Below are 26,919 nucleotides of genomic sequence, written 5' to 3'. Positions count from 1 at the left end.
ATTCTAACTGGCTCGTTAATCTGGGTTAATTTTTTTCGCACTAAGTTGCAGATGCCCTCTCCTAAAAGGGTGGACTATGTGGAAAGTGACGACAGAAAATACGAGAACCGTCTTTTAAACTTTTAAAATGTTTACAAAAACAATGTCAGAAACCTTTTTTTTGTAAAATATTGTGCGCATTTAAGATGTGTCCACATTTTTATGCGTTCGAACCAATTTTGGCACCATTTTTCCCTCTCTGTTGTTGGAACCTCAAAAACATGGTTTTGATAGAATTGTGGTGATGAAATTCACTTTCTGTGCATTTTTTAAATTTGAAATAAAGGAACCGAAAGAAGTCGTTAGGTGATAAGTCAAGTGAAGAAGTGCAGTGAGACATTAATACAATGTTTTTCTCGGCCAGCTAATCAATTGATGTGCTGTGTGCCAGGTGTTATTGTCATGATGAAGACTCAAAGTCTTCGTTGTTTGTCCTGATTTCGTCGACGACTCGCTGCAACCAAACTGTTGTACTGATCTTCGATCCTCTTAAGCGGTGGTCGTGACATGTCCAGAGTGACCAAAGAGAAAAACGGTTCTTTTGTGGGAAGTGCTTTGTGAAAGAACCACTTTTGCTTGTTTGGGTTCTTCTTGGAACATCCTAACAGTTAACTGTTGTTTAGTTTCTGGTTCTTGCGAATACATCGAAGTTTCGTCTCCCGTTACCAAGAACACAGTATGTTGGTTTTGCATTGAGTCGATAGAACTGTTTAGCTTTTCCATACACCAGTTGGTATGAGCCCGTTTTTGAGAGTGTTTCGGTAAAAAAAAAAAGTGATTACCAAAAGTAAAAGATTTTTTTTTCTTTGTTGTTGTTTTGATCACCTTATACAAAGGTGGGCTCTCAGCAGCACATTACGCCGCTCTTCAGCCTTGAGTGGTACAATAAGTATTACATAGAGGTGGCACAGATAATACAACAAAAATGGCGGGCAAAAACTGTAGACACGAAAAACAATAAACATAGAGCCATTCACGCTGGACGAGAAAAATCACTAACATTAGTTGACACGGCGCACATAACACGGATGACGGCGACGGCACACGTGAACAGTGGTGGCGTGATGGCGAAAGAACACTAAACACACACGAAGGCACACACACGAGACACTGACGGCGATGATCTCCGGCGCGCGAATGTTCACTGAGTGTGTGCGAGTCCGGGGACCTGCCAAGAGAATAGGAGGGGGGGGAGGGAGAGGGGAGAGCAGAGATGCCACGGGCAGGGGAGATAGGGGTAAGGGAGGAAGGAGGAGGGGAAGCCCGGGGAAGAGGGGTGGAGGAAGGGGACGGGGGAAAAGGAAAGAGAAGGGAGGGAGGGTGCCTAAAGGAAAGGACACAGGAAGTGGGGGGGGAGGATCAAAGTTGATAGGAGGGGTAGATGGAGGGGAGGAGGACATCATCAAGGAGGGGGAGCTGGTGGAAGCCACCTTGGGAGAGGGTAAGGAGGGTGGAGAGATGGAGACCGGGTGGGACGTGGGAATACAGGCGCGGCAGCGGGCGGGGGCGGGAGAGGATGGGCGAGACAAGCGGGTGAGGAGGATCGAGTTTGCGGAAGGTGTACAGGATGTGTATCCTTTCAAGGAAAAGGAGGAGATGGGGGAACGGAATGAGATCGTACAGGATCCGCATGTGGGAGGGGAGACGGATGTGATAGGCGAGGCGGAGAGCATGGTGTTCAAGGATTTGAAGGGATTTATAAAAGGTAGGGGGGGGGGCGGAGATCCAGGCCGGATGGGCGTAATAAAGGATAGGGCGGATGAGGGATTTATAGGTGTGGAGGATGGTGGAGGGGTCCAGACCCCACGTACGACCGGAAAGGAGCTTGAGGAGACGGAGTCGGGAGTGTGCCTTGGCTTGGATTGTCCGGAGATGGGGAGTCCAGGAAAGGCGATGCTCGAGGGTGACGCCAAGGTACTTAACAGTGGGAGTGAGGGCGATAGGACGACCATAGATGGTGAGATAGAAATCTAGGAGGCGGAAGGAAGGGGTGGTTTTGCCTACAATGACCGCCTGGGTTTTGGAGGGATTGACCTTGAGCAACCACTGGTTGCACCAAGCGGTGAACCGGTCAAGATGGGATTGGAGAAGGTGTTGGGAGTGCTGCAGGGTGGGGGCAAGGGCAAGGAAGGCGGTGTCATCGGCAAACTGGAGAAGGTGGACGGGGGGGGGGGGGGTGACGGCGGCGGCATGTCCGCCGTATACAAAAGGTACAGAAGGGGGGAGAGGATGGAGCCTTGGGGCACACCAGCGGAGGGGAAAAAGGTGTAGGAATCTGTGTTATGGATGGTGACGTAGGAAGGACAGTGGGAGAGAAAGGAGCCGATCAGACGGACGTAGTTAATGGGAAGGGCGAAGGTTTGGAGCTTGAAGAGGAGACCGGAATGCCATACACGGTCATAAGCACGTTCGAGGTCCAGGGAGAGGAAGATCGTGGAGCGACGGGAATTAAGCTGTTCAGAAAGGAGATGAGTGAGGTGAAGGAGAAGGTCGACGGAAGAGAACGATGGCCGAAAGCCACACTGGGTAACAGGAAGGAGGCGGTGCTGGCGGAGATGCTGGTGGATGCGGCGGGTGAGGATAGATTCCAGGACCTGGCTGAAGACCGAGGTAAGGCTGATGGGACGGTAGGAGGAGACGGCGGACGGCTGTTTGCCAGGTTTAAGGAACATCAGGATAAGGAAGGTCTTCCACAGGTCGGGATAGTAACCGGTGGACAGGACTATATTGTAGAGCCTGGCCAGGGTGGAGAGGAAAGAGACAGGAGCTTCACGAAGGTGACGGTAGGTGACACGTTCGTGACCAGGAGTGGTGTTGCGTTTTGTGAGGAGTGTAGCAATGAGATCCTGTGTAGTGATAGGGGCATTGAGTTCCGTGTGTGCAATGTTGTCCAAGTACTGGAAACCAGGTGCAAGGGGAGGGACAGAGGTGTCAGTTCGATTGCGGACATCCGGGAAGAGGGAGTAATCGAACTGGGGATCATCGGGGATGGAAAAGACATCGGAGAGGTAGAAGGCAAAGTGATTGGCCTTACTAAGGGTGTCAGGAAGGGGTGATCATCATGGAGAAGAGGATAGTAGGGGGAGGGTTTAGTTCCGGTAAGGCGACGGAAGGCTGACCAGAACTTGGACGAGTTTATAGGTAGGGTAGCATTTAAACGGGTGCATGTCTGTCGCCAGTCCCGGCGTTTCTTAACCGTGAGCAAATTACGAATGTGTCGCTGGAGCTGCCGGTGGCATCGTAGTGTGTCCGGGTCACGCGTGTGGAGAAAGGCACGGTAGAGACGACGGGATTCACGGAGGAGGAGGACAGTGTGTGGGGGTAAGGTAGGATGGTGGGGGTGGATGGCGACAGTAGGGACGTGGGCCTCGATGGCCTCAGACAAGGTCTGCTGGAGAAAGGAGGTGGCATGGGTTACATCATCAGGATGGTGGTAGGTGAAGGGGTGGCTATCGACCTGAGTGGAAAGGGTATCCCGGTAGGCGTTCCAGTTGGCACGGGAATAGTCATGGACGTACTTTGGGGAGGGTCATTATGAGGGTCGGGGCGGGGGCGACGACTGTCTGAAACGGTGAGGAGGACAGGGAGATGGTCACTACCAATAGGCTCCAGGACATCCACCGTTATGCGGCCAAGGAGGTTAGGGGAGGAAAGGATAACATTGGGAGTGGAGTTGGAGTCGGGACGGGTGTGCTGGGGGATGGGGACGAGGTCGCCCTGAAGGGAGGAGAGGAACTGATGCCACCGCTGTAACTGGGTGGCAGAACGACTATGGATGTTGAGGTCGGCGGCGATTACGTAGGAGGAGAAGGTACGATCAGTGTGGGAGAGGAAGTCGAAGGGAATAGGGGCGTTAGGGCGGACATAGATGGTGGCGCAGGTGACGGTAAAGCCAGGGAAGAAGAGACTAAGGATCAGGTTTTCGGTGGGGTCGGGAAGGAGAGGTTGGAGCCGAATGGCGATCTGGCGGTGGTGACCAATGGCAACTCCGCCACATTCAATCGGAAGAGGATTATCGGAGTGGTGAAGGAGGTAGGGCGAAGTGTGGACGGTGTGGTGGGGTTGGAGGAAGGCATCCACGCGGTGGGTGGCAAGGGTGTGCAGGAAGAGGTTCTTGTTGGCGGGAAGGGAGCGGATGTTGTTGAAAAGGATACGGTGCTGTCGCGCCATGACAGGGATTCAGACGAGGGTGTCAAGACGGGAGAAGATGAAATGGGCCTGGTTGTTGGAGTAGGTGGCGTACATTTTTAGGTGGAAAACGGAATGGGCAGCGAGGGATATCTGTTGGAGGGTGTGGGGGCGCTGAAAAGGATGAACATTCTGAAGGACGATGGTGAGGAATCTGATGATGTCCTCAGCGGTAGGGGGTGGGTGAAGGGAATTGCCGGGACGGGTGGGGGCGTCCAGAGGGCGGACAGGAACGGTGAGTTCAGGAGTGGTAGAAGGGGGTCGGACCTTACATTTCTAGGAGTAAGTAGGATGAGGGAGGTTACAGGTATTGCAGGAGGGGGAGGGACTGGAGATTGGGGCACTGCCGTAAGAAGCGGGCCTGTCTACAGTGCGGGCAGGTGGGGGCCTCCCAGCACTCAGATGTCGTGTGTGCATTCCTGCACCTCTGGCGGCGGAGGGATTGAGGAGGGGAACAGGAGGGGTCAACTTTATAATGTTGGTTAAAGAGGAGGGCACCCTCCTTCAGGAGACGGTCTATGGAGGGGGCGTGCTCGGAAAAGACCCGCATAAGGCGGGTGGGCCCGGCAGAGTTGTGGATGCGGTGAACGACACACACCTTCAGATGGGGATGTGCCTCAAGCTCCGCCAACACCTCCTCCTCCGTGATTGTCGGCCTAAGCCGAGTGATCACGGTGGTGAGGGTCGGCGGGCAACGCGGAGGTTGGGATTGGTGGGAGGGAGGCGGGGAAGGGGGCAGGAGTGAGGGAGGCATGAGGGCCAAAGCGGGTGACAGGGATGTGGGAAAGGAGATCCGTGTGAAGGGTAGACCTGGTGGAGGAGATGATGATCGAATCACAGCGAGGAGTGAGGAGGGAGATGGGGGCACCGGGCAAATGCTGGCGAAGGAAGAGGATGAGGTTCCGGGCCTCAATAAGGGAGGGATCAGGACGGGAGAGGAGATAGCAGTAGGGGGAGGTGGAGGAGGAGGAGGAGGGGGCAGGTACAGGCAGGGAGACATCCATGGCATCCTGGGCCGGGGAAGGGGGACGAGGCGGAGCCTTTTCAGGAGTAGAGGAGGCAGGGGTGCCACTGGGGCGTTTGACGGCGGCGGAGGAGGTGTGGGGGATGGGAGCAACTGGAATGTGGCGGGGAGTGGCAGGTCCCGGTTGTGGAGTTGGCGCCGGAGATGGTGAGGGCGATGGCGAAGGTGACGGTGATGATGAAGGTGAAGGGGAGAGTTTAGCGTGGGCCGTGGCCCTCTGGGCAACCACCCTAACGGGTGCCACGGAAACGGAAGGAGCAGAGGGAGGGAGTGGCGGGAAGGGATCAGAAGAGGCGTGGGAGGAAGGAGCCGGGGATGGGGTGACAAATAGTGAGGGAGAAGGGAGAGTGAGGAGTGGGGGGATGGACTGAGCGTGGGGGGGGGGGATGACTGGGCACACCACGTCATAGTGGTGGCAGCGGCGGAGGGGGAGGTGTATACGATAGCAGTGGTGGTGGCTGTAGAAGAGGTGGTGGGGGTTGACATTATGGTAAGGGGAAAAACACAGGACAAGAAAAAGAAGCAAACGAGGGACGGGCAGGGCGACAAGAGACACAGAGTAGAAGGGGATGGAGAATGATGAAGGGCGGGGGGGGGGGGCGACCCGGCTGGCTGGCTGGTGGTGAAGCCTCCACTGCTGCTGTTGTTGGTGGTGGCAGCTAGAACCACTGCTTGCTGCTGGCTGGTTGGGGGCTGCGACCGCTGGTGGCTGCTGGCTGCTGGCGGGGACCGCTGCTGGCCCCTGGCTGCTGGCTGCTGGCGGGGACCGCTGCTGGTGGGGACCGCTGCTGGCTGCTGGCGGGGACCGCTGCTGGCTGCTGGCGGGAACCGCTGCTGGCTGGACTGCTGCACGTTGACGGGCTGGCTGGCTGGCTGGCTGGCACCTGCAACACCTATCGCTTCGATTTGTTCCATAATAGCACAATCGAAGGGCGGTATTCAAACGAATTACCGCCGGAGAATCAAAAAGTTAAAATAAGCGAGACATTGCTTTTAAGTCAGGCATTACGAAAACATTGAAAAATCATCCAACGAAAATCTTCACGTGAAATTTTCAGCTTTTTTACGGTATTATTTTTGTAAATGTTCGCTGAAACAAACTACTTAGCCAATTTCTGATGTGCCACTGTTTTAACTATAACATTGTTTTTAAAACAACACTGATGTTTGTTTAAATGTAGACTCTCTCGCCGCATACGACTGATGAACAGTTCTCGGGGTTACAGCCAGGTGGCAGTGGTACCCGAGAGCTTTTCAGCAATACTGTTGTTGCCTTTAACAGTGACATCTAGTGGTTGTTTGTGAAAACTTGCAAGCCGATGTTATCGATATTAAATTATGACCAACTGAACTTCTGCGAAATATGCAGATTGCACACTTTTGCGTGTTTCGACAGCCTGCACTTCCTTATTTACTCGTGAACTGAGATTCACTGTTTCAAACGCTGCTACAAATATCCACTCCTAAGTGATATGTCGAGACAGAGAACGTTTACCGTATTTAATTATGTCCTACCGAACTTGTGTGCATCCAACAGAACGAGAAATTTGTCCTTAATACAAATAACCTGTACGTCCTTTTCATTCGTCGTTTCAGAAGCCCACTACCATTTAAAGATCAAGTGGCATGTGGCGACAGAGAATATGTATTTCATTATGTCCATTCGAATAAAGGAGGTTCCTCCGAACTAAATGAGGAATGTGCAGATTACCGAACTATTGCCTAGCAAATACCTGTAGGCGCCACCCCGTATCTCCTTGATTGTGGGCTAATTTTTTCACACAGAGCTACAGAATCAAACTACGTTAATTGGGCGAGGTAGCAGAGAACATTTAAATAATTGCCCCCTTTCTTTCCATCCAATTAGAGTGAAATCTGAAGATCGTGAAACTTTTTCCGTTCATCTGTTGATTGTTTCTCAATATTGTACCAAATGATAATGTTACATTAGGAAGATGTGTGTGTGTGTGTGTGTGTGTGTGTGTGTGTGTATGTGTGTGTGTGTGTGTTCAGGGGGACAATATGGACCTCCCGAAGTATTTTCTATAGCATTTCTTATTGTTTTAAACATTTAAGTGCACTCATCTCGTGATATTTCTTAGTTGATGTAAATGTTTTAAGCAAATTTACCTCGTAATATTTTAGGGTGGGCACTAGAAATAAACTTTTCATGCACGCAAAAATCCTACAACACAACCGGGCACCGGATTAAATTAGTACATTATGAAAATAAAAGTAATCGCACTTCAGTTACGATATACCATAGCAACGTATTTGTTTTTAAGTCTGCTTCGGTGCGACGCTGTTCAGATGTACACTATTCATGGTAAAAAAATGAAATGTCGTGTGGCTAGGGCCTCCCGTCGGGTAGACCGTTCGCCTGGTGCAGGTCTTTCGAGTTGACGCCACTTCGGCGACCTGCGTGTTGATGGAGATGAAAGGATGAAGATCAGGACAACACAACACCCAGTTATGTTGTGTTGTCCTGATCTTCATCTTTTCATTCTTAGAAAAATCTCCGACCCTGCCGGGAATCGAACCCGGGACCTTAGGATTGACAGTCTGTCACGCTGACCACTCAGCTACCAGTGCCTGACACTATTCAAGGTATAAGGCCGGCATAGTACAACACGAATGTAGGCATCAGCAAGACAGGCGTATGATCGGGTGCAGACGTTGACATTTCTACCGATCTTAAAGATAAATGAGTAAACAAGAGGAGAAAATGAGCCACGTAAATGCCGATAATTATACTGTACTAATATACAACTGAAAAACACTACTTTGGAAATACTGCAGAATCGATGAGAAAGAAATAAAAAGAACAATGGCAATAGTACAAACGAATCAAAAAGGTGATTTGATTTTGGTATAAGCCGGAATTGTGGTTAACAACTTGAGAAACAGATCTGAAAGAGGAATATTAAAAAAAAAAAAAACCATTACATTTAGTTCCGAGCTGGGAAGAATGAAAATCTGATCGCAATGGTTTACTTCACAAGGATCGCTTTAAAACTCAAATATCATATAGTGCGCACAACTCAAGACCAGATGGCCGAAAATAGTCATTTCAGAAGGGTCTAATTTCACGAATAAACGTAATAAATAAAGAGTAATATTACAATCCCCTTTTCTCACAAAAATAAAACATAGTTTTTAAGAGTTACAACATTGGACTTTCAATGAGGACCGACAAATATAGCATCTCTGCTCGTTTATTTAAGCGGCAGCTAATAAGTAGCGGTACGTAGGGTCGTGTTAGGATGTTACATACTTTAGCTGTACAGTTATGCAAATAATAGAATGCGTTGTTGTTGCAATTTTATGTTATGGCGAAAAAAGTGACTCGCGAAGTACGTTGATTCATGAATATTAAGTACAGCTATTTATCCGTGATAATGTGAAACATAATTAGTGTTGTGATTTGGAGCGCTATGTGTAGGAAGTATATAATTCCCGTTGCTGTTCGCCGATACATAATTCTCGAGCCTGATAGCGAATGACAGGACAGATGCATTCATAGGTGTGAGTAATCCTGATGTTGAGTGATCATCGGCTTGCTATTGGACTACTTGGAACTTGGACAACTACAACTTTTTAACATTTTTTGGCTACAGTTGGAGTGTATTTCTTATGCTTAAATTCATGAAAACATGTGAACCGTGTTCAGACAAGAATCAATGTTTATTTAAAAAAAATTGAAGTTAATGTACTTGTCCTGCAGTGACGGAAAATATTAAGGAAATGATGCAGCAGCTGTATCAGACGCTACCCGATGACAGACCTATTACAAGTATTCAGATAGTTGAGGATGCAGACAAGTGTCCTCCTGGTTTTACTGTTGTAAGTGATTACTGAGCAAAAATATGTTGTGTGAAACATATTTGTTTGATTGAGTTTTGATCAAGATGCGTATTTCAGGTATCAAGAACACATGATCAGGATTCCGATGCAGATTTATGGAGAGAAGCAAAGGTATTTGGTCGCAAGGTTACTCGTTATGTGTGTCACTCGAAGACAGAAGGCATTGCTGATTATATTGTCGAATCTGTTCTCATTATCAACGAGAGAGAAGTCCCACCAGATGGTTACTCTGTCTTGACAAGAACGGCTGATACAGGTTGTTATTAATGTTAACTAGCTCTACTTACTTTTTTAGTGTTCAGTACTAGCCGTGTACTTCCCTCATTTTGTGTAAGTGTACGTCCATGCATAAGGATACTGCTTCAGTTGTTTTCTGTTCTGCATGTTTTAAGTTAACTTTGCAGATATCTTTAATGATACGACTGATTCATTTCCCCATTATCTGTGGCATCTAGCATTTATTGATTTGCAGTAAAATTTCAACTTAATGTGCTATAGTCAGTTGGAATGGTAGGTAAAAATGTATTTTGTAAATATAAAGCTTCTTAACAATCTGCCATATGATTTATAAGAACAAAAGATGACGCATGATTTTATTGCTGTTGACTATATTTTGTCATTATACATTACATGAGCACTGCTTCCAAGGTGGAAATTATCCTGTGGTATGATTTATATTAGATTCCTACGCTCTTATGCAGTGATACTATAGTTTCTGCGAAATGTGTATTTTGTTTACACATCAGCAGTCAGGTAGCAAAAACATTACTGGAACAGCTTTGCGAATATTGTTCAGTGTTTTCATGAGTTGTGATGAGCATTGTTATTGGTTTTTATTTTGTAGTTGCAGTTTCAGATAATGACATTTTGGAAAATGTACCTCCTCCAATTGTTTTCTAAACTGACTGTTATATTGCTGCTGCTCTCACAAATAAAGTGGTGATAAGAGACTGACTTATGTCCCAAGCTGTTTTGGATCAAATGGCTGGAGATAGTAATTTCAGTTGAGTACCAGGATTGTGGAGATAGTAATTTCAGTTGAGTACCAAGATTGTTCCTCCTATCTTATTTGAAAACTGTGGCAAGTTTCAGTATTAGTATTAGGTTGCCTCTGATTGTCTTATTGTTGATAAGACAATGCATTCTGAACATAAAAGAAAATGAACTGAAAAAAGTTTGATTTGCAGTGCAATGACATGTTACAGAGGCTTGTTTGTTGAACACTGGTCCTTTTTGAGTTGTCAGATACTATAGACTGAGTCCAGTGATCAAGATACAGAAATAGAGTTTAGTTACTGAACTAGTTTCATGTTGGACAGTCGTGCACTGTTAGAAAATATAATCTTCATTGACTGACAAGATCCAGTGACACATTCTCATGTCAACGCAGAGTAGACCTGCATTACATCCAGTGTGTGTATAGAGAGTTGTCTAAATATGACAGACTTTTAAGCATTATAATAGTGTCCCTCCTCCTCAACCCTTGTTCTTTTCATATTTTATGAATGATATACGTAGTTAATAAGACAACAAACTACTGATTGGTGGGTTGTTTAATACAGTTTTCTAAATTTATCTTCCAAAAAGTTGGTTAAATGTGGTGTGAATAGAGACATTAAACAACAGACTACACAACAAATCGTGTGTTACAACAACCTTTAATTTGCATTCATTGGCTTTGCCAGCTTGCAACCAAACCGTTAGCTTCCAACCTAGTGTAGCCCCTAGGCAATGCTAGCCCATCAGTCTGTCACCATAACCAAGACCCTTGTCTGAGACATCATTGGGCAGATGATATCTATCATTAAGAAAACCTGTATGTGCTGTTTTGTAAGTTCATGCACTTGTTCATTAATTTGTTCCCACGTTATGTGCTATAAATCTTATCGTGAAAGTGTCATTTACAGTAAAATACCATTAAATAAAGTTTGAAATCAACAGGAAGCATGAATATTATTCAAGTCTCTAACATCATGTGCAACAACACACTGTCTTCCATGATGGTTGAATTGTTTGATGATGTCTTATGCTAAGGCACCTCCGTATATCATTGGATATGACTAGTTCAATGTCTGAAAATGATCATACAACTGATAGTAGTTGGTAACAAAATATCAGCTACTTGGGCAGTGTAATAGTGTTCCAACATCAAACTGCTGCATTCTTTAAAGCTGTGCACCACTGCTTTAGTATAAGATTCTCGGTAGCTTCATTTATTGATACCTTCATTTCTAAACCAAATAATGTGGGGCACTGATTAAGATACTGAAATAACGTTTGGCAACAGTGGGCATTAAATCCTCATCCAGCTATAAATTTTTATATTTTCTGTGGTTTACCTAAATTAATTGAGACAAATGTTGAAATTGTTCCTCTTCTTCAATGAGACCTTAAACCCCTATTTTCTTCCCTCCTTCATTGGATAGACATAAGGAGTAATACATATGCTGTACATATATCATACATTAGTTGTATGCGGTGACTTCAATATTAATTTTGTATGTGATTGTGCAAGAAAAAGGATGGTGGAAGATATTGTAAATTCATATGATCTGATGCAGACTGAATTTTTTTCTGACCAAGGTGCAAGGGAACAGTAGCATAACCATAGACAGTATTTTTATTCATACTTCATTACTAAATGGACATTCTGTTACTAAAAGGGTGAATGACCTTTCAGACCATGATGCACAAATTTTAACACTAAACTGTTTTTGTATGCAAACAGATGTTGTATATAATTACAAACTATGTAGGAAAGCTAATCCAATGGCAGTAGAGAGCTGTTTAAATCTCATTAAGGAATAAGAGTAGTAGGATGTTTATAGTGCTGATAGCAGAGATAACAAATATAATGCTTTCCTTAACACATTTCTCATGCTCTTTGAGTGTTGCTTCCCATTAGAATATTCTAAACAGGTCACTAGCAGTAGCTGACTACTGGGATAAGGATAAGGATATCATGTAGAAGAAGGTGGGAATTTTGTCAAAATGTTAGAAGTAGTCACAATCAAGCTACAGTTTCCCATTACAAGCAGTATTCTAAGGTGCTTAAAAATGTTATTGAGAAGGCAAAGAGTATGTGGTATGCAATTAGAATAGATAATTCACAGGATAAAATTAAAACTATGTTGTCAGTCATGGAAGGAGGCATCTGGTCAGCATCACAAGATCTGTGTATAAAGTCATTACATAGTTAAAATGTTTCTATTACTGATAAGTTAGATATAAGCACAGTTTTGAACAATCATTTTCTCAACATAGTTAGTGAATTAAAAAAAATAAAAAAAACAACAAACTCTTGGAAAATGCCTGTCAGAGAGTGATATCTGAAATACTCCTCTGTGATGCTGACAATGGGGAGGTTGAGTCCATAACTAAATCACTGAAGACTAAGGACTCTTGTGGATATGATGGAGTATCTAGCAGAATACTAAAATACTGTGCTGCACATGTTAGCTTAGCCACACTTGTAATCTGAACGATTAAAGTACTCGGTAGTAAAGATGCTTTATAAAAAGGCAGAAAGGGATAATGTAGCCAATTTTAGACCTATTTCTATGCCATCAGTGTTTGCCAAAGTTATTGAAAAGGCTATATATGTAAGGGTAATTGAGCATTTCATTTTACATAATTTGCTGTCAGATGTATAGTTTGGTTTAACAACTGAAAATGCTATATTCTCTTTCCTCTGTGAGATACAGGATGGATTAAACAGAAGGTTTCGAATGCTAGGTGTATTTTTTTATTTAATTATGGCATTTGATTGTATTGATCACAAAATATTGCTCCAGAAGTTGGACCGTTATGGGATATGGGGAGTAGCTCACAGTTGGTTCACCTATTACTTTAAGGCAAAAGGTCATTCTCCACAGTATTGAGAATGGATGTGATGTGCGAGCCGAGTGGGACACAGTTAAATGGGGGTGCCCCATGGATCAGTGCTGGGGCCACACCTATTTCTTATTTATATAAACAAAATGCCTTCTACTATTACAGGTGATTCTAAAATATTTCTGTTTGCTGATGAGACTAGCTTGATAGATGTTGTGTGCAATGTTGGCACTGTTAGAAATGGTTCAGTTCAGGATATATATTCATGGCTTGTAGAAAATAAACTAATGGTATCTCACAGTAGTACTTAGTTTTTACGGTTTCTAACATACAGTTCAACAAAATGTGGCGTTTTAATAATGCAGAATTGGCATATGATTAGTGAGACTGAACAGTTCAAACTTCTAGGTGTTCAGGTAGACATTAAACTGTCGTGGAAAGCGCATGTTCAGGATCTTGTTCAAAGACTTAATGCTGCCATTTTTACTAGAAGAACAGTATCTGAAGTAAGTGATAATTTGACATGAAAAACAGTCTACTTTGCTCATTTTCATTTGCTTTTGACATATAGTATAACATTTTGGGGTAACTCTTCCCATTCTCAGTGTATTTTTGGCTCAGAAATGTGTGGTTCAGGCATTAAGTGGTGTAAGTTCGCGAACCTCTTGTTGACCTCTGTTCGTTAGTCTGGGTATTCTGCCATTGGGCTCTCATTATATATATATACTGTTGTTAACAATATCAGATTAATCCCTTTCTTGTTAACAATATCAGTTCATTCCCAAGAATTAGTAGCTTTCGTTCAGTTAATACTAGGCAGAAATACAATCTGCATTTCAATCGCACTTCCTCGATTCTTGTGCAGAAAGGCGTGCAGTATTCTGTTGCCTTCATTTTCAATAATCTACTACAAGAATTCAAAAATGTTACCAGTAATCCAGATGCTTTCAAATCTAAATTGAGGATTTTCCTCATGGTTCACTCCTTTTATTCTGTCGAGTTCATTGAAACATTAAGCTGATTCCTGTGTTATATCATTGATTGTGTTTACTTAAACTTATAGCTTGACATCTTTTTAGGATTCATAAACATTTTATTTTATCTGTTATTACTTTTCTGTTGTAGTTTCATGTACTGGCACATTCCATGACCATGGAGCTTTGCTCATTGATTTGGTCCTACAGAACTAGATGTGTAAAATAAAAAATAAAACCCATCCTTGAAAGTTCAGTAAATTTATTATTTTGTTTATTCTCCATTATTATTCTACACATAAGATTCTGATCCTCTAAATGCTATGTACAGTCTTACTCAGCCAAATGTTAAGAATTTACTCGGTAGCTATTATCTGGTCATTTAAATATTTATTATTACACACATTGTGTGTGCAGGTCTTAATATTTGGCCTTCCCCCCCCACCCCCCCCCCCCCCCCCACAACACATCATCTGTTCCAGAAACATGTCAAAAAATTTGGTGGCATGCTGCACCCTTGTCATACATCTCAATCAGTTATTTTCTTAAAATTGTGACTTCTGGCAGTAGCAATTTCTGCACTTCTCCGAAAGCATTGTATTACTTTTATAAGGTCTAAAGGTAAACCTCCTTTCTCAAGAATTAATTACAGTTTTAAAATTGTTTCTTGAATTATTGCCCAAATGATTTTTAAAAAATTTATATTGTTGACATACTACTGCGCTCTAAGGGTGCCACAGATGACAACCAAAGAGGTCCTGCTATGAAAAGAAATATCACCCCAGACCCTCACTTCTGGTTATTTGACCTTATGGTGGGTGATAGTCATTAATGAGATTCCAGGCTGAAGACATGCATGGAGACAGCGTGGACAGCAGTGGGATACCAACCTGACTGTCACCTGCTATACGACCCAACAACCAAGGGTATGCAGTGCCAACTCTTATCATAGCACGAACCCCTTAGGTTGTCATCTACGGCACCCTTACGACGCAGCAGTACCTCAACAATATTCTATGCCCCGTTTTGTTGCCCTTCATGGATAGCCATCCTGGGCTTACCTTTCAGCAAGATAATGCCTGCCCGCACATGGCAAGAGTTTCTACTTACTGTCTTCAAGCTTTCCAAACCCTACCTTGGCAAGCAAGGTCACCAAATCTCTCCCAGATTGAGAATGTTTGGACCATTATGGGCAGAAGTATAGTGTATTTCAGGGGCCTTTTAATCATCAGGTCTTTGTGCTTTGTCAAATTCTTCTCACAGCGTCATATCTCCCCACTCATCTTCACCAACTTCCTCTTCCCTCTCTATAACATTGTCCTCAAGTTTGTTTACGTTATATAGATGCTCTTATATATTCCTTTCAGCTTTCCCTGCTTTGCTTAGTACTGGCTTGCCATCTGAACTTTTGATATTTATATATTTGCTGCTCTTTTATCCAAAGGTTTCTTTAATTTTCCTGTTAAGTGGCATCTATGTTTCCCCTAGTCATGCATGCTTCTACATTCCTGCATTTGTCCTGCATTCTCATTTTGCACTTTGTCACATTTTTCAGATGTATGTATTCACTTGTGACTGCTTTTTGTGTGTTCAATGGTCCACTGCCTTCACTATTTCATCTCTCAAAGATAACCATTCATCTTCTTGCACTCCTTTCCTCAATTTCAATTAATAATTATCTAATACTTCTTTGAAATTCTCAACAGATTATGGTTCTTTCAACTTATCCAGGGCCCACATACTTCCTTTCCCATAATTCTGCAATTTCTTCAGTTAATCTGCAGATCATAACTAATAAATTGTGGTCAGTCCACATATGCCCCTGAAAATGTTTTGCAGTTTATAATCTGCCTTCGAAGTCTCTGTCTTAACCATTATATAATCTGTTTGAAATCTTGTGGTATTTCCAGGTCTCTTCCACTGACACAACCTCCTCTCATTATTCTTAAACCAAATGTGTGCAGTGATTAAATTATTCACTGTGCAAAATTCTACCAGGTGGCTTCCCTATTCATTGCTTTACACTAGTTCATATTCTCTTACTATTTTTCATTGTCTTTCTGTTCCTGGTATTGAGTTCAAGTCCCTCATCACAACTAAATTTTTCTCCTTCACTATCTCAATAATATCTTTTATCTCATCACATGTTATTCCAACTAACTCATCATTTGCAGAGATATTACACATTTAAACTTGCACTACTATAGTGGATGTAGACTTCATGTGCTTCTTTGGTATTGTAATGAATTCACTCTCAGAAGTACTGTTATTCCTGCTACCACACTCCATTAATTCCCACTATATCTAACAATGAACCAAAGATCTTGCTGTCACTGGGGTAGCTTGCATGCCTCTATGGTAAAGATAGCCATACCATAGGTGCAACTGCAACACTGGGATATCTGTTGAGAGGCCAGACAAACGTGTGGTTTCTGAAAAAGAGGCAGAAGCCTTTTTGGTAGTTGTAGGGGCAACAGTCTGGATAATTGGCTGATCTGGTCTTGTAACATCTACCAAAATGGCCTTGCTGGTACTGTGAATGATTGAAAGCAATGGGAAAGTACAGCCATAATTTTTTTGATCGCATTAAGCACTATTGTATGTTAAATGATGATGACATCCTCGTGGGTAAAATATTCTGGAGGTAAAATAGTCCCCCAATTTTATCTCCAGGCAGGGACTACTCAGCAAGATGTCATTATCAGGAGGAACAAAACTGGTGCTGTACAGTTCAGAGGGTGGTATGTTAGATCCCTTAATTGGGCAGGTAGGTCAGAAAATTTAAAAAGAGAAATGGATAGGTTGAAGTTATAGTGGGAGTTAGTGAAGTTTGGTGGTAGGAGTAACAGGACTTCTGGTCAGGGGAGTGCAGGGTTATAATTACAAAATCAAATAGGAGTAATGCAGAAGTGCATTTAATAATGAATTAAGAAAATAGGAATGCGGGTAAGCTACTATGAACAGCATAGCCAACACATTATTGTAACCAAAATAGACAAGAAGCCCATGCCTACCACAGTAGTACAAGTTTATATGCCAACTAGCCCTGCAGATGATGAAGAGATTGAAGAAATACATGATGGGATAAAAGAAATTAGTCATATAGTTAAGGGAGGTGAAAATTTATTTGTGACAGGGGACTGGAATTAGATAGTAGGAGAAGGAAAAATAGTAGGTGAATATGGACTGGGGGAAAGAATTGAAAGAGGAAGTCCCCTGGTAGAATTTTGCACAGAGCGTAATTTAATCATGGCCAACACTTGGTTTAAGAATTGTGAAAGAAGATAGTATACGTGGAAGAGACCTGGAGGCACAGGAAGGTTCCAGACTGATTATATAATGGTAGACCAGTTGCAAGACATTTCCAGGGGCAGATGTGGACTCTGGCCACAATTTATTGGTTATGAACTGTAGATTAAAAGTGAAGATATTGCAAAAAGGTAGGAAATTAAGAAAATGAGACCTGGAAATTTCATAGAACAAGAGGTTTTAGAGAGTTTCAAAGGGAAAATTAGCCATTGGACTAGAACAGGGGAAAGGAATGCAGCAGAAGATGAATGGGTAGCTTTAAGGGATGAAATAGTGAAGGCAGCAGAGGCTCAAATAGGTAGAAAGACAAGGCCTAGTCAAAACCCTTGAGTAACACTGGAGATATTTAATTTAATTGATGAAAGGAGAAAATATAAAAATGATGCAAATGAAGCAAGTAAAACGGAATGCAAACAATGGAAACTCCAGGTAGAAAAGATAGATTGCTACTTATCATAAAGAAGACACGTCAAGTTGCAGGCAGGCATGATTAAAAGACACTCTCGTATAGCTTTTGGCCACAGCCTTTGTCAGCGCGCGCGCCCACACACACACACACACACACACACACACACACACACACACACACACACACACACACACACACACACAGAGAGAGAGAGAGAGAGAGAGAGAGAGAGAGAGAGAGAGAGAGAGAGAGAGAGAGAGAGAGAGAGGCAAGCACATCTTATGCACACACGATCACCAACTCCAGCATCTAAGGCCAGAATGCAATTTAGAAGTGTGTTTCAAGAAGCAGCTGTATAAAAAAAATCAAGAGCTCAGATGGAAAACCAGTCATAAGGAAAGAAGGGAAAGCTGAAATATGGAAGGTGTATATAAAGTGTCTGTACAAGGAGGACGAACCTGAAGGCAGTATTATAGAAACTGAATAAGAGACAGATGAAGATGAGATGGGAAATATGATACTGCGCGAAGAATTTGACAGAGCACTGGAAGACCTCAGTCAAAATAAGGCCCCAAGTGTACATGACACTCAGTCAGAACTATTGATAGCTGTGGGAGAGCCATCCAAGACAGAACTCTTCCATCTGGTGTGCAAGGTGTACAAGACAGGCGAAGTACCCTCAGACTTCAAGAAGAATGTGATGATTTCAATTAAAAAGAAAGTAGGTGCTGCCATGTGTGAATATTAGTGAACGATCAGTTTAATAAGTTATGGTTGCAAAATATTAACTTGAATTCCTTACAGAAGAATGGAAAAACTGGTATAAGATGACTTCAAGGAAGATCAGTTTGGATTCCAGAGAAATGTAGGAACACACATAGCAATACTGACCCTACGACTTATCTTCTAAGACAGGTTAAGGAAATGCGAACCCAATGTTCATAGTATTTGTAGATGTGGAGAAAGCTTTGAGAATGTTGACTGGAACCACACTCTTTGAAATTCTGAAGGTATCAGAGGAAAAATAAAGGAGGCAAAAGGCTATTTACATCTTGTACAGAATTCAGTCGGCATTTATGAGAGTCGAGGGTCACGGAAGGGAAGCAGTGGATGAGAAGGGAGTGAGGCAAGGTTTTAGCTTATCCCCCTATGTTATTCAATTTGTACTTTGAGCAAGCAGTAAAGGAAACCAAGGAAAAACTTGGAGTAGGAATTAAGGTTCAGGGAGAAGAGAGAAAAACTTTGAGGTCTGCCAGTGACTTGGTTATTCTGTCAGAGACAGCAAAGGACGTGGAAGAGCAGTTGAATGGAATAGACAGTGTCTTGAAAGGAGAATATGAAATAAATATCAATGAAAGCAAAACAAGGATAATGGAATGTAGTTGAATTGAATCAGGTGATGCTAAGTGAATCAGATTAGGAAATGAGACACTTAAAGTAGTAAACGAGTTTTGCTATTTGGGCAGAAAAATAATTGATGATGACAAAAGTAGTGAAGATATAAAATTTAGACTGGCAATGGCAAGAAAAGCATCTCTGAAGAATAGAAATTTGTTAACACTGAATATTGATTTACGTGTTAGGAAGTCTGTCAGGAAAGTATTTGTCTGGTGTGTAGCCATTTGTGGAAGTGAAACATGTATGATAAACAATATAGATGAGAAGAGAATAGAGGCTTTCGAAATGCAGTGCTACAGAAGAATGCTGGAGATGAGGTGGGTAGATCATATAACTAATGAGGATATACTGTATAGAATTGGAGAGACAAGAAATTTGTGGCACAACTTCACTAAAAGAAGGGATCAGTTGAAAAGACACCTTGTGAGACGCCAAGGGATACCACCAGTTTAATAGTGCAGGGAAGTGTGGGGAGTAAAATTAATAGAGGGCAACAAAGAGATGAATACAGGAAGCGGATTCAGAACGGTGTAGGTAGCAGTAGTTACTTGCTGAAGAGGTGTCCACAGGATACAGTAGCATGGAAAGCTGCATGAAACCAGTGTTTGAACTGAAGAAGACGACAACGATGACAAACTGTGAACTTGATTAATGGATTTAACATTCCACACTCTGAACCACATGCCCTAGGTTAAAGTAAGTGCCATTGTTTCCCTTGACCTTAAGTTGTTTGCAGTACTGACATAGCAAGGCCATGTTGGCTAATGTTACACGGCCAGATCACTCATACATACTGTTGCTCCTGTTATTACTGAAAAGGCTGTACACCTTTTCAGGAACCACAGGTTGATCTGGCCTCTCCCCAGCTTCCCCTCCATTTCAGTTGCACTTAGTCCTGCTATCTGTATCGTTCAGGCTTGCAAGCCACCTCACTTTGCCAATGTCTATGGTGAATGGAGAGCATTAATTTCTAGAAAGCATTAATATTAGTGAGGAAAAAAGATTTTGTTTTCTAATCCTAAATTTAGCATTATATTTATTTATTTTCTTGCATAATACCTGTGAGAAATCCTGATTAATTAACAACTTAGGAGCTGGATACTGACAGTATTGTGGTGTTTTACTGTTTTTTTAAAGACTTAATGGGCCAACTGTTGATTATTTAATTTTCAGGCATGAAATTGTTATTAAGTATGTACCGCTCATTTTGAAGTTTTTGTGCTCACCTATTTTTCGCTCCCTCAGATCAACGAGCTTGGAGAAAGCGGCAGCTGTGCTACAGGCTTGCTAAGCAGACACAAGCAAAAACGGCAGTCACTGATATTATTGTGCTAAGCAGGCTGAAAAAAGCTCCAGATGGGTTTTCGCTGGCAGGGTAAGCATTTTTTTAATTGTAACTCATTCCATTTATGTAATTATTGAATTTTAGTTTGATTACTTTCATCTTTTTTTCCTGGTAAGTTTTCTGCTAATCACAATCTTTCTCTCTGTAATCAGACATGCTTGTTTATGTTGTGTTCGTGAACTAGTACCAAGTGGTAGTCACTGTTTCTGAACATTTTCCCATTTATTAGTAGCCATAATGTACACATTTTACGAAGCTTTCACTTAGTCCTAATCATCTGACCACATAATTTTACACAGTATGCTAAGAGTAACTAGACAAATAATTAGCGTATGTAGATAAAAATTGCTGTGCTTCACACTGAGTGGCAGAGTGTAACACTCTCAGCAGTTTAGATGATAAGTATAGTAATGATAATAAATCATAATAACTGAAAGTTTTAAGCTTTATAAAAGGAAATAGAAAGATAAGAAATTTGTAAATGCTGACAATAAATGACAACAAAGAGGCTACTAACTCAGGACAATGAGTTGAAAAGAGAAGTGAAGTGAAATAATAGAGTTCAGCAAAAAAATTGGGAAGTTAATATAATGCTGCAGCAAAGGAGCTGTTGAAATGTAGAGAAATTACAGGGGCGTAATTAGAAAGGAAGAAGTGAAAAAAATGTGTGTTGTTTCTTTAAATTTGAGAATAGAGAGATAAATAGGAGGTAGAGGGGGGGGGGGGGGGGGAGAGAGAGAGAGAGAGAGAGAGAGAGAGAGAGAGAGAGAGAGAGATTTGAAAGGTGACAGACACATAGGGGAAAAAGTGTTTAACGAAATACGAAAATTATGGACCATTTATGAATAGTGCTGTAGTTTTCTGCGCACCTAAATTTAACTAGATAGAGGCAGAAGCAGAAACAGTGGCTCAATATGCAACTTGCCCAATGCTGCTAGTTGCCAGGGTAGGCATCAGATGGGAGTGTGTGGTGTGGGACAGAGAGAACACACTGATAGTGCCTCAAAGTGTGTTCTGCTGCTCTCTATACAGAAAAGTTCACACAGCGAACTTCTTACTTTCACACCATTATAATAATGAAAAGGAAAGTGTATTTTATTAAGCTTCTTGTTGCAGTTATGTATTGTTAGAAATTATTTCATGATCTTCAGTTACTCTGCCCTTTGGGGCTTGGCCATGAATGGCTGGTAATCGAATGGTGATTCGAGGTACCTCAAAGTGAGGGCTGGGCAGTGGCACCAGTGCTCTATAGCTTAAGCTGTGTGCATCCTTCCATAACAAAAACTGACATACTGTCTTTAGAGAAACACCACAATCTCTTATTATAAAACAGATTATTTTGTTTGTTTGGATTGCTTTAATACCCACAGCAACACCATGGATATAGATGCTGTCTGTTGTTTGCTGTTTCAATCACATGGTTTTGTGATGTTTTCACCCTTTGATGAATCACTTGTTTTAATCAAGAATTTCCAAAAACAGTATTCTTAAAAAAATTGCATGCCCTTATTTTATCCCCCCCCCCCCCCCCCCCCCCTTTCTTTTCATGTGCAACCATTAAAAATTTTCTGTTTGGTTTGATTTACTCTGGAAAATTATTTCATCTCAGTAGGATGACATTAACCCATGCTGATTGGAGCAACGAATTTTAATATAGGGAATTTTACGTTTCATAGTTTTTAGTAAGTGTAAAAGTTATTGATGATTGCATAAAATCAAAAGTAATACCATTTTACTTTTTAGGATGCATTTAGTATTCCTGAGAATATTTCCTTTATGGTATTTCTTTCTTGCAGTCTAGTTACAATGTGTGGTGTTATTGAACACAGTGCAATACAAATTCCTCTTGCTCCTCATCTATGGTCTGTGATGAAATAATTTAATACACTTTTCAGCAGAGTCATTAGCAGCTTTTGACTTCTTAACTATCCTTTCAGCATCTAAATCTGAAGTGCTGCTCATCTGTGTTGAAGGGCTTTGTTGAATAAAACTAGGCTTTGTTGAATAAAACTAGTATATATAAACTAAAGGGTAGGGAACTGATCCGTGCTCTTGCGTGTCATGTAGTTGGCTAATGTTTTCTCTGAGTGGAGATGATGATAAATTAGGAAATGTAAATTAATGAATTAAAACTAATAATAAGTGTTAATACGAATAATATTAAACTTACCACATAATGGCCCATTCAGTTCTCCACAAAAAGGGAATATATATCTTTTCCATTTGTAGATTTTCCCTGTCTAAATTTGCCACCATTTTGATTTTGGTTTGTGTCTCTATTTCATCATCAGAAAGTGATAAGAGAGAGAACTGTTGTGATAAACAACCACAAATGATGACTAAATTTCCTTATAGCTGCTTTTGAAATCGTGGAATCTATCCTTTTGTGTGATCTTAGATCTTTTTAAGAATCAGAGCTCCAGAGGAGGAGCTTTTACAGCTCCATTGCATTAAAGCCACAGTTTGACACAAAATCTTATGGGAGATAAGGAAAGGGAAGGTACTTTATTTCACTTTTGATAATATAACATCGCCAGAAACTTTAATTTTTTGACAAACTCCATCTCCTTTAAACCATACAACAATGGACTCTGACTCATCTATTTTACGATGATTCCTGGTCATAACAACAAATATACATAAATTGCGACTGACCCATGTCCTGGTTTTACACCTTGTTCACTTGAAATGTGCGACAAGCAATCACATCTGTGCTATTAAAACTCTCCATACCTGCAACAGCTTTCACTGTATCACCAGGATACCGCACAATTGCAGCAGTGATCCAACCATTACCATGAGAAGCTGCATCATTGTTCACAATTGTAAAGTTCAAAACACACCCACAAAAAAACAGGGACAGGCCATGCTGGATCACTCCTGCTACCACTTTACTGCTCATAGTAACTTCAATAGCATCAATGGCCTTATACACTGCCACCAAAGAACACCCAATTCTCCTCCTATAGCATGGTATCTCCATTCACCGTCCAATGCTGTTGCACATGCTGCTGCACAATGACTGATGCTGTGTTTACAGATGTTTATAGAGCATTGGCATGTGCAATATCAAATAAATTGCCCAAGTTGTATGTAAACTTCATGACACTTAAGCACATTTCGACACTTTTCCCAACTTTCTCTACTTTGAATGCAAGTTGATAAGTCTTTGTGAAAAATGCTGATTAGTTCTTGCCAGAATTCTTGCTTTCTCCCAAATTAAAAGGCACTTGTGAACCACAGGATTAGCACTTTCACTAACATTTAATTTTATTTCGCGTGTGTTGTAAAATAAAACTGTCAACATGTTTCTGTTTGATGGCAATTTGTGTCCAGTTCCTTGGTGTTTTATACCTCCTATTAAGAACACACTTTCCTTGGTGCTACTTAATTGATGTGATATCTTAGTGATTGGAAAATATGAGTGACACAATCAGTAATAAATAAACAACTGACTGCACTGCTTGTGAGTGTACTAATAAGCTGAGGTGACAACAGCATGACATCTGTGAACAATGTGGAAGATCATGTTCGTCATGCAAGTTCACACTCAACTTGGCGTGGGTTACACAGCTTTGACCACAACAAAATCGTGTACAGACATTTTTATGGATCATTCAAACAATATATGACGGTGAGCACTCAAAAATATTGAAGTCAGAAAATAAGGGACACCCTAATGTATAGTTTGAAATGTACAGAGTAAGCATAAAGCCTCCTGCCAAGTACAGGCATTTATTTCTAAGGAACTATGCTGTATACACCTATATGGTTTGTTGCAAATTGTAGCTTAACTCGTAAAGTTTCTATGGGAATACTTCATGTGCATGTTGCCCTTCAGTTACAGTAATTTCAGCCATGAGTAGTGTTTAAACAAGATGGTGGACTGCTACACTGAGAGTTATTTATTTGTCATTCTTGGATGACACCTTCCTTACAAATGGATCAGTAGAGATGGTCCCAACATCATGGCCATCGTATCCACTAGACATTACCCCTTTTCACTTCTTTATGGGGTTACATTGAGGATAAAGTGTTTATTTCACAAGTTGTTGATGGACAGATTCTTACTGCACCAGCATAAGATGGTGTAGAGGTAGTGACAGAACAGATGTTGGCAAGTCATGGAGAGAGAAAGACTAGCTTTTGCACATTATACTGACACCAAATGGAGCACATGCGGAAATGTACCTGTAAAAGACTCAGAGTGAAACTATCTTTTGCAGCAACCCACCTAGCTATATCTAACATAGTTCCTTAGAAATAAATTGTTTGCTATTGGCAAAGGAATTTACACTCACCCTTTTTCTTTCCATTCATATGTGACAAATGTAAAAGTAGCTACCTGGTGAAAGGTGCCTTGTGGGCAGTATGGACAATGTGGATACTGCCAAATCACTGTTCTGTCCTGTGACCTAGCATGTAAATGTTTGTGTAAAAGTTGGATGGGTTCCTGTGGTAACCGATACAATTGGGCAAGCCGTGTTACATTTGATTTTGAATTTGAGAATGGTGCCTGTGAACCAGAACTGTCATAAAAATCCATCTTGATGAACAGCAAAATCCATCCTTCCGTAGTTAAGTGTAATGGTGAAACATTGGGTGTCACAGGGAGTGGGGATCTTGACTTAACTGCATTTCTGAAAAAAGGAAAGAAACTCTGTCCCAAGAGGAGCTGTGAATTAGTTGGGTAGTAGAGATAAAATGGTGCTAATGGCTAACATCTAGAGAGCCTGCCTCAAGTCAGTTGCACTAGACTTCCTAAGGTATGTAGGGCTAGGCCAGTGTATTTCAGTTGCTCCTCATGAGATCGCCATTGGACCTGGTAATCAAAACAAAATGTTGTCAGCACAGGGAGTCTACCTCTGGGCAATACTAACACACAACCAGTTACAGTAATAGTAGATGATTGTTCTCCAGAACAGTTGTCTTCAAAGGTGACAGAGTGCAAGTATGTCAGAATACACTCATGGTAACAGAGATGATAGTTCATTTGCAAAAGTCCTCCATTTTACAGCCAGAAATATTTAGGAGGGCTTTCTGGTAGTTTGAAATCTTTGAGGAGGCTACTGAATGGAACCCATTTAGTTGAAAGAAGTAAGCCTCAATGGTTACTACCCCGTTAAATTAAAAATACTAGGAAAATATCCCATTATAGGGGAACTTCACTATAGCTTCAATTTTAGCAGAGACAGAATAACATGCACATATTGTTAGATCTGGAGGGGAATTGAGAAAGGGATGGAATATGAAATATATGCAGCATCATGAAACAAGTAAACACAAAGTTTGGAAAAATATGTCGACACCACATTCCAAGATAGCTTTAATAAATTAAAGCGAGGTGGATCAGCAACACGGCAACCATTCAGTGTGAATTAAGGACTGTAATAGGTATGCAAAGGATAGAAAATAAAATAAGAGGGTGGCGGGGGGGGAGGGGACATAACTGAAATTTGCTACACTAATATCATATGCTGACACAAGTGAGCCATTTAAAGCAGCGCAAACCTCAATGTTTGCTATGTTGGTTGTCTCTACCCTCATGAAAACTACTGTGTTGTTAAATAGTGCACAAATGAAAGATGGTGCATCATCAAATGCCCCTGCAAGAAAAGAAAACTGCCTCCATCAAATGGCAGCAATGTGTAGCCATCGTGACCCATGCCACCTTCTCTGATAAAATAGAGTGAGTGTAAACAAAGGAAAACATGCACTGAAGAAATAAACCTTGAAATCATCAAAGCAGATCTCTCTTGTGTCTGATGGAGATGGCATTTGCTGTCAAAATGTGTGCCACTGAAAATAATGGTGTGACCTTCATACTTATCTGTATGAAACCATAGAATCTCCCCGAGACGTTGGGTAACTCCCCCCTCCATTCCTCCTCCTCGGAGATTGCAACCCTCATAACCTGCTATGGTACTCTGCTAAGACCAATCGTGTAGGTTGAATTGTAGGAAGCCATATCCTCATAGAGGGCAAAGAATACACCTCAGCATTGCAACAGGATCAATGTGAGCCATTGACCTCTCCGTCTCACCTGCTCTTGTGTGTACTGCTCAGTGGGGAGTCGATAATGATTTACTGTGTAGTGGCTACTCCCTTCTATGAAACAGCCTCCCCAAAAGGAGGCTGCCTAAATGGATTCTTAGCAGAGACTGCCAGTTGATTGTGTCTTGTCACTGAGTGTGTTAAGACATGATGAACCACACAGCCATTGTGATTCACCAACATTAAACTGTATACTTATATGGATATATGGAATCCATATAAGTATATAGTTCTGCCAATACCGGCCATGACCGTCTTCTTCTGTGAGGATGCACGCATATTCCCCGAACTCTTATGGGACTTGGTAAGAATGTCTTCCACGAGTAATGAGTGTGTTGGGGTGGGACACAGTGAGCGTAGTGTGTGGACATACAAGGTGAGAATGTGAGTCTCGTGGGAGGCGTGCACGAGATAGTCCCTGCAGTTGCACTATCCTCTGTGCCCTTGGTGGCTCAGATGGATAGAGCGTCTGCCATGTAAG

General features: G+C 42.0%; 1 protein-coding gene across 3 annotated transcripts in view; it reads left to right on the top strand.

Moving 5' to 3' along the window:
* Nucleotides 1-8,012: 8,012 nt before the first annotated feature.
* Nucleotides 8,013-26,919, top strand: part of LOC124721095 (multivesicular body subunit 12A) — a 50,492-nt gene continuing 31,585 nt past the window's right edge. Inside the window, exons 1-4 of one of the 3 annotated variants that reach the window (XM_047245915.1) lie at nt 8,013-8,106; nt 8,976-9,094; nt 9,173-9,371; nt 20,285-20,414. In XM_047245915.1, coding sequence (XP_047101871.1) covers nt 8,079-8,106; nt 8,976-9,094; nt 9,173-9,371; nt 20,285-20,414 — 476 coding nt within the window. In that variant the 5' untranslated portion in view covers nt 8,013-8,078. Of the gene's footprint in view, nt 8,107-8,486; nt 8,777-8,975; nt 9,095-9,172; nt 9,372-20,284; nt 20,415-26,919 lie in introns of those variants that run through there. The other 2 variants (XM_047245914.1, XM_047245916.1) reach the window with 2 other exon arrangements.

This window comes from Schistocerca piceifrons, chromosome X (genome assembly GCF_021461385.2).
Source record: "Schistocerca piceifrons isolate TAMUIC-IGC-003096 chromosome X, iqSchPice1.1, whole genome shotgun sequence".
NCBI classification, from domain to species: domain Eukaryota; kingdom Metazoa; phylum Arthropoda; class Insecta; order Orthoptera; family Acrididae; genus Schistocerca; species Schistocerca piceifrons.
Note: the sequence above shows the minus strand (reverse complement) of the source record. Positions and strands in the feature narration are given on the sequence as shown.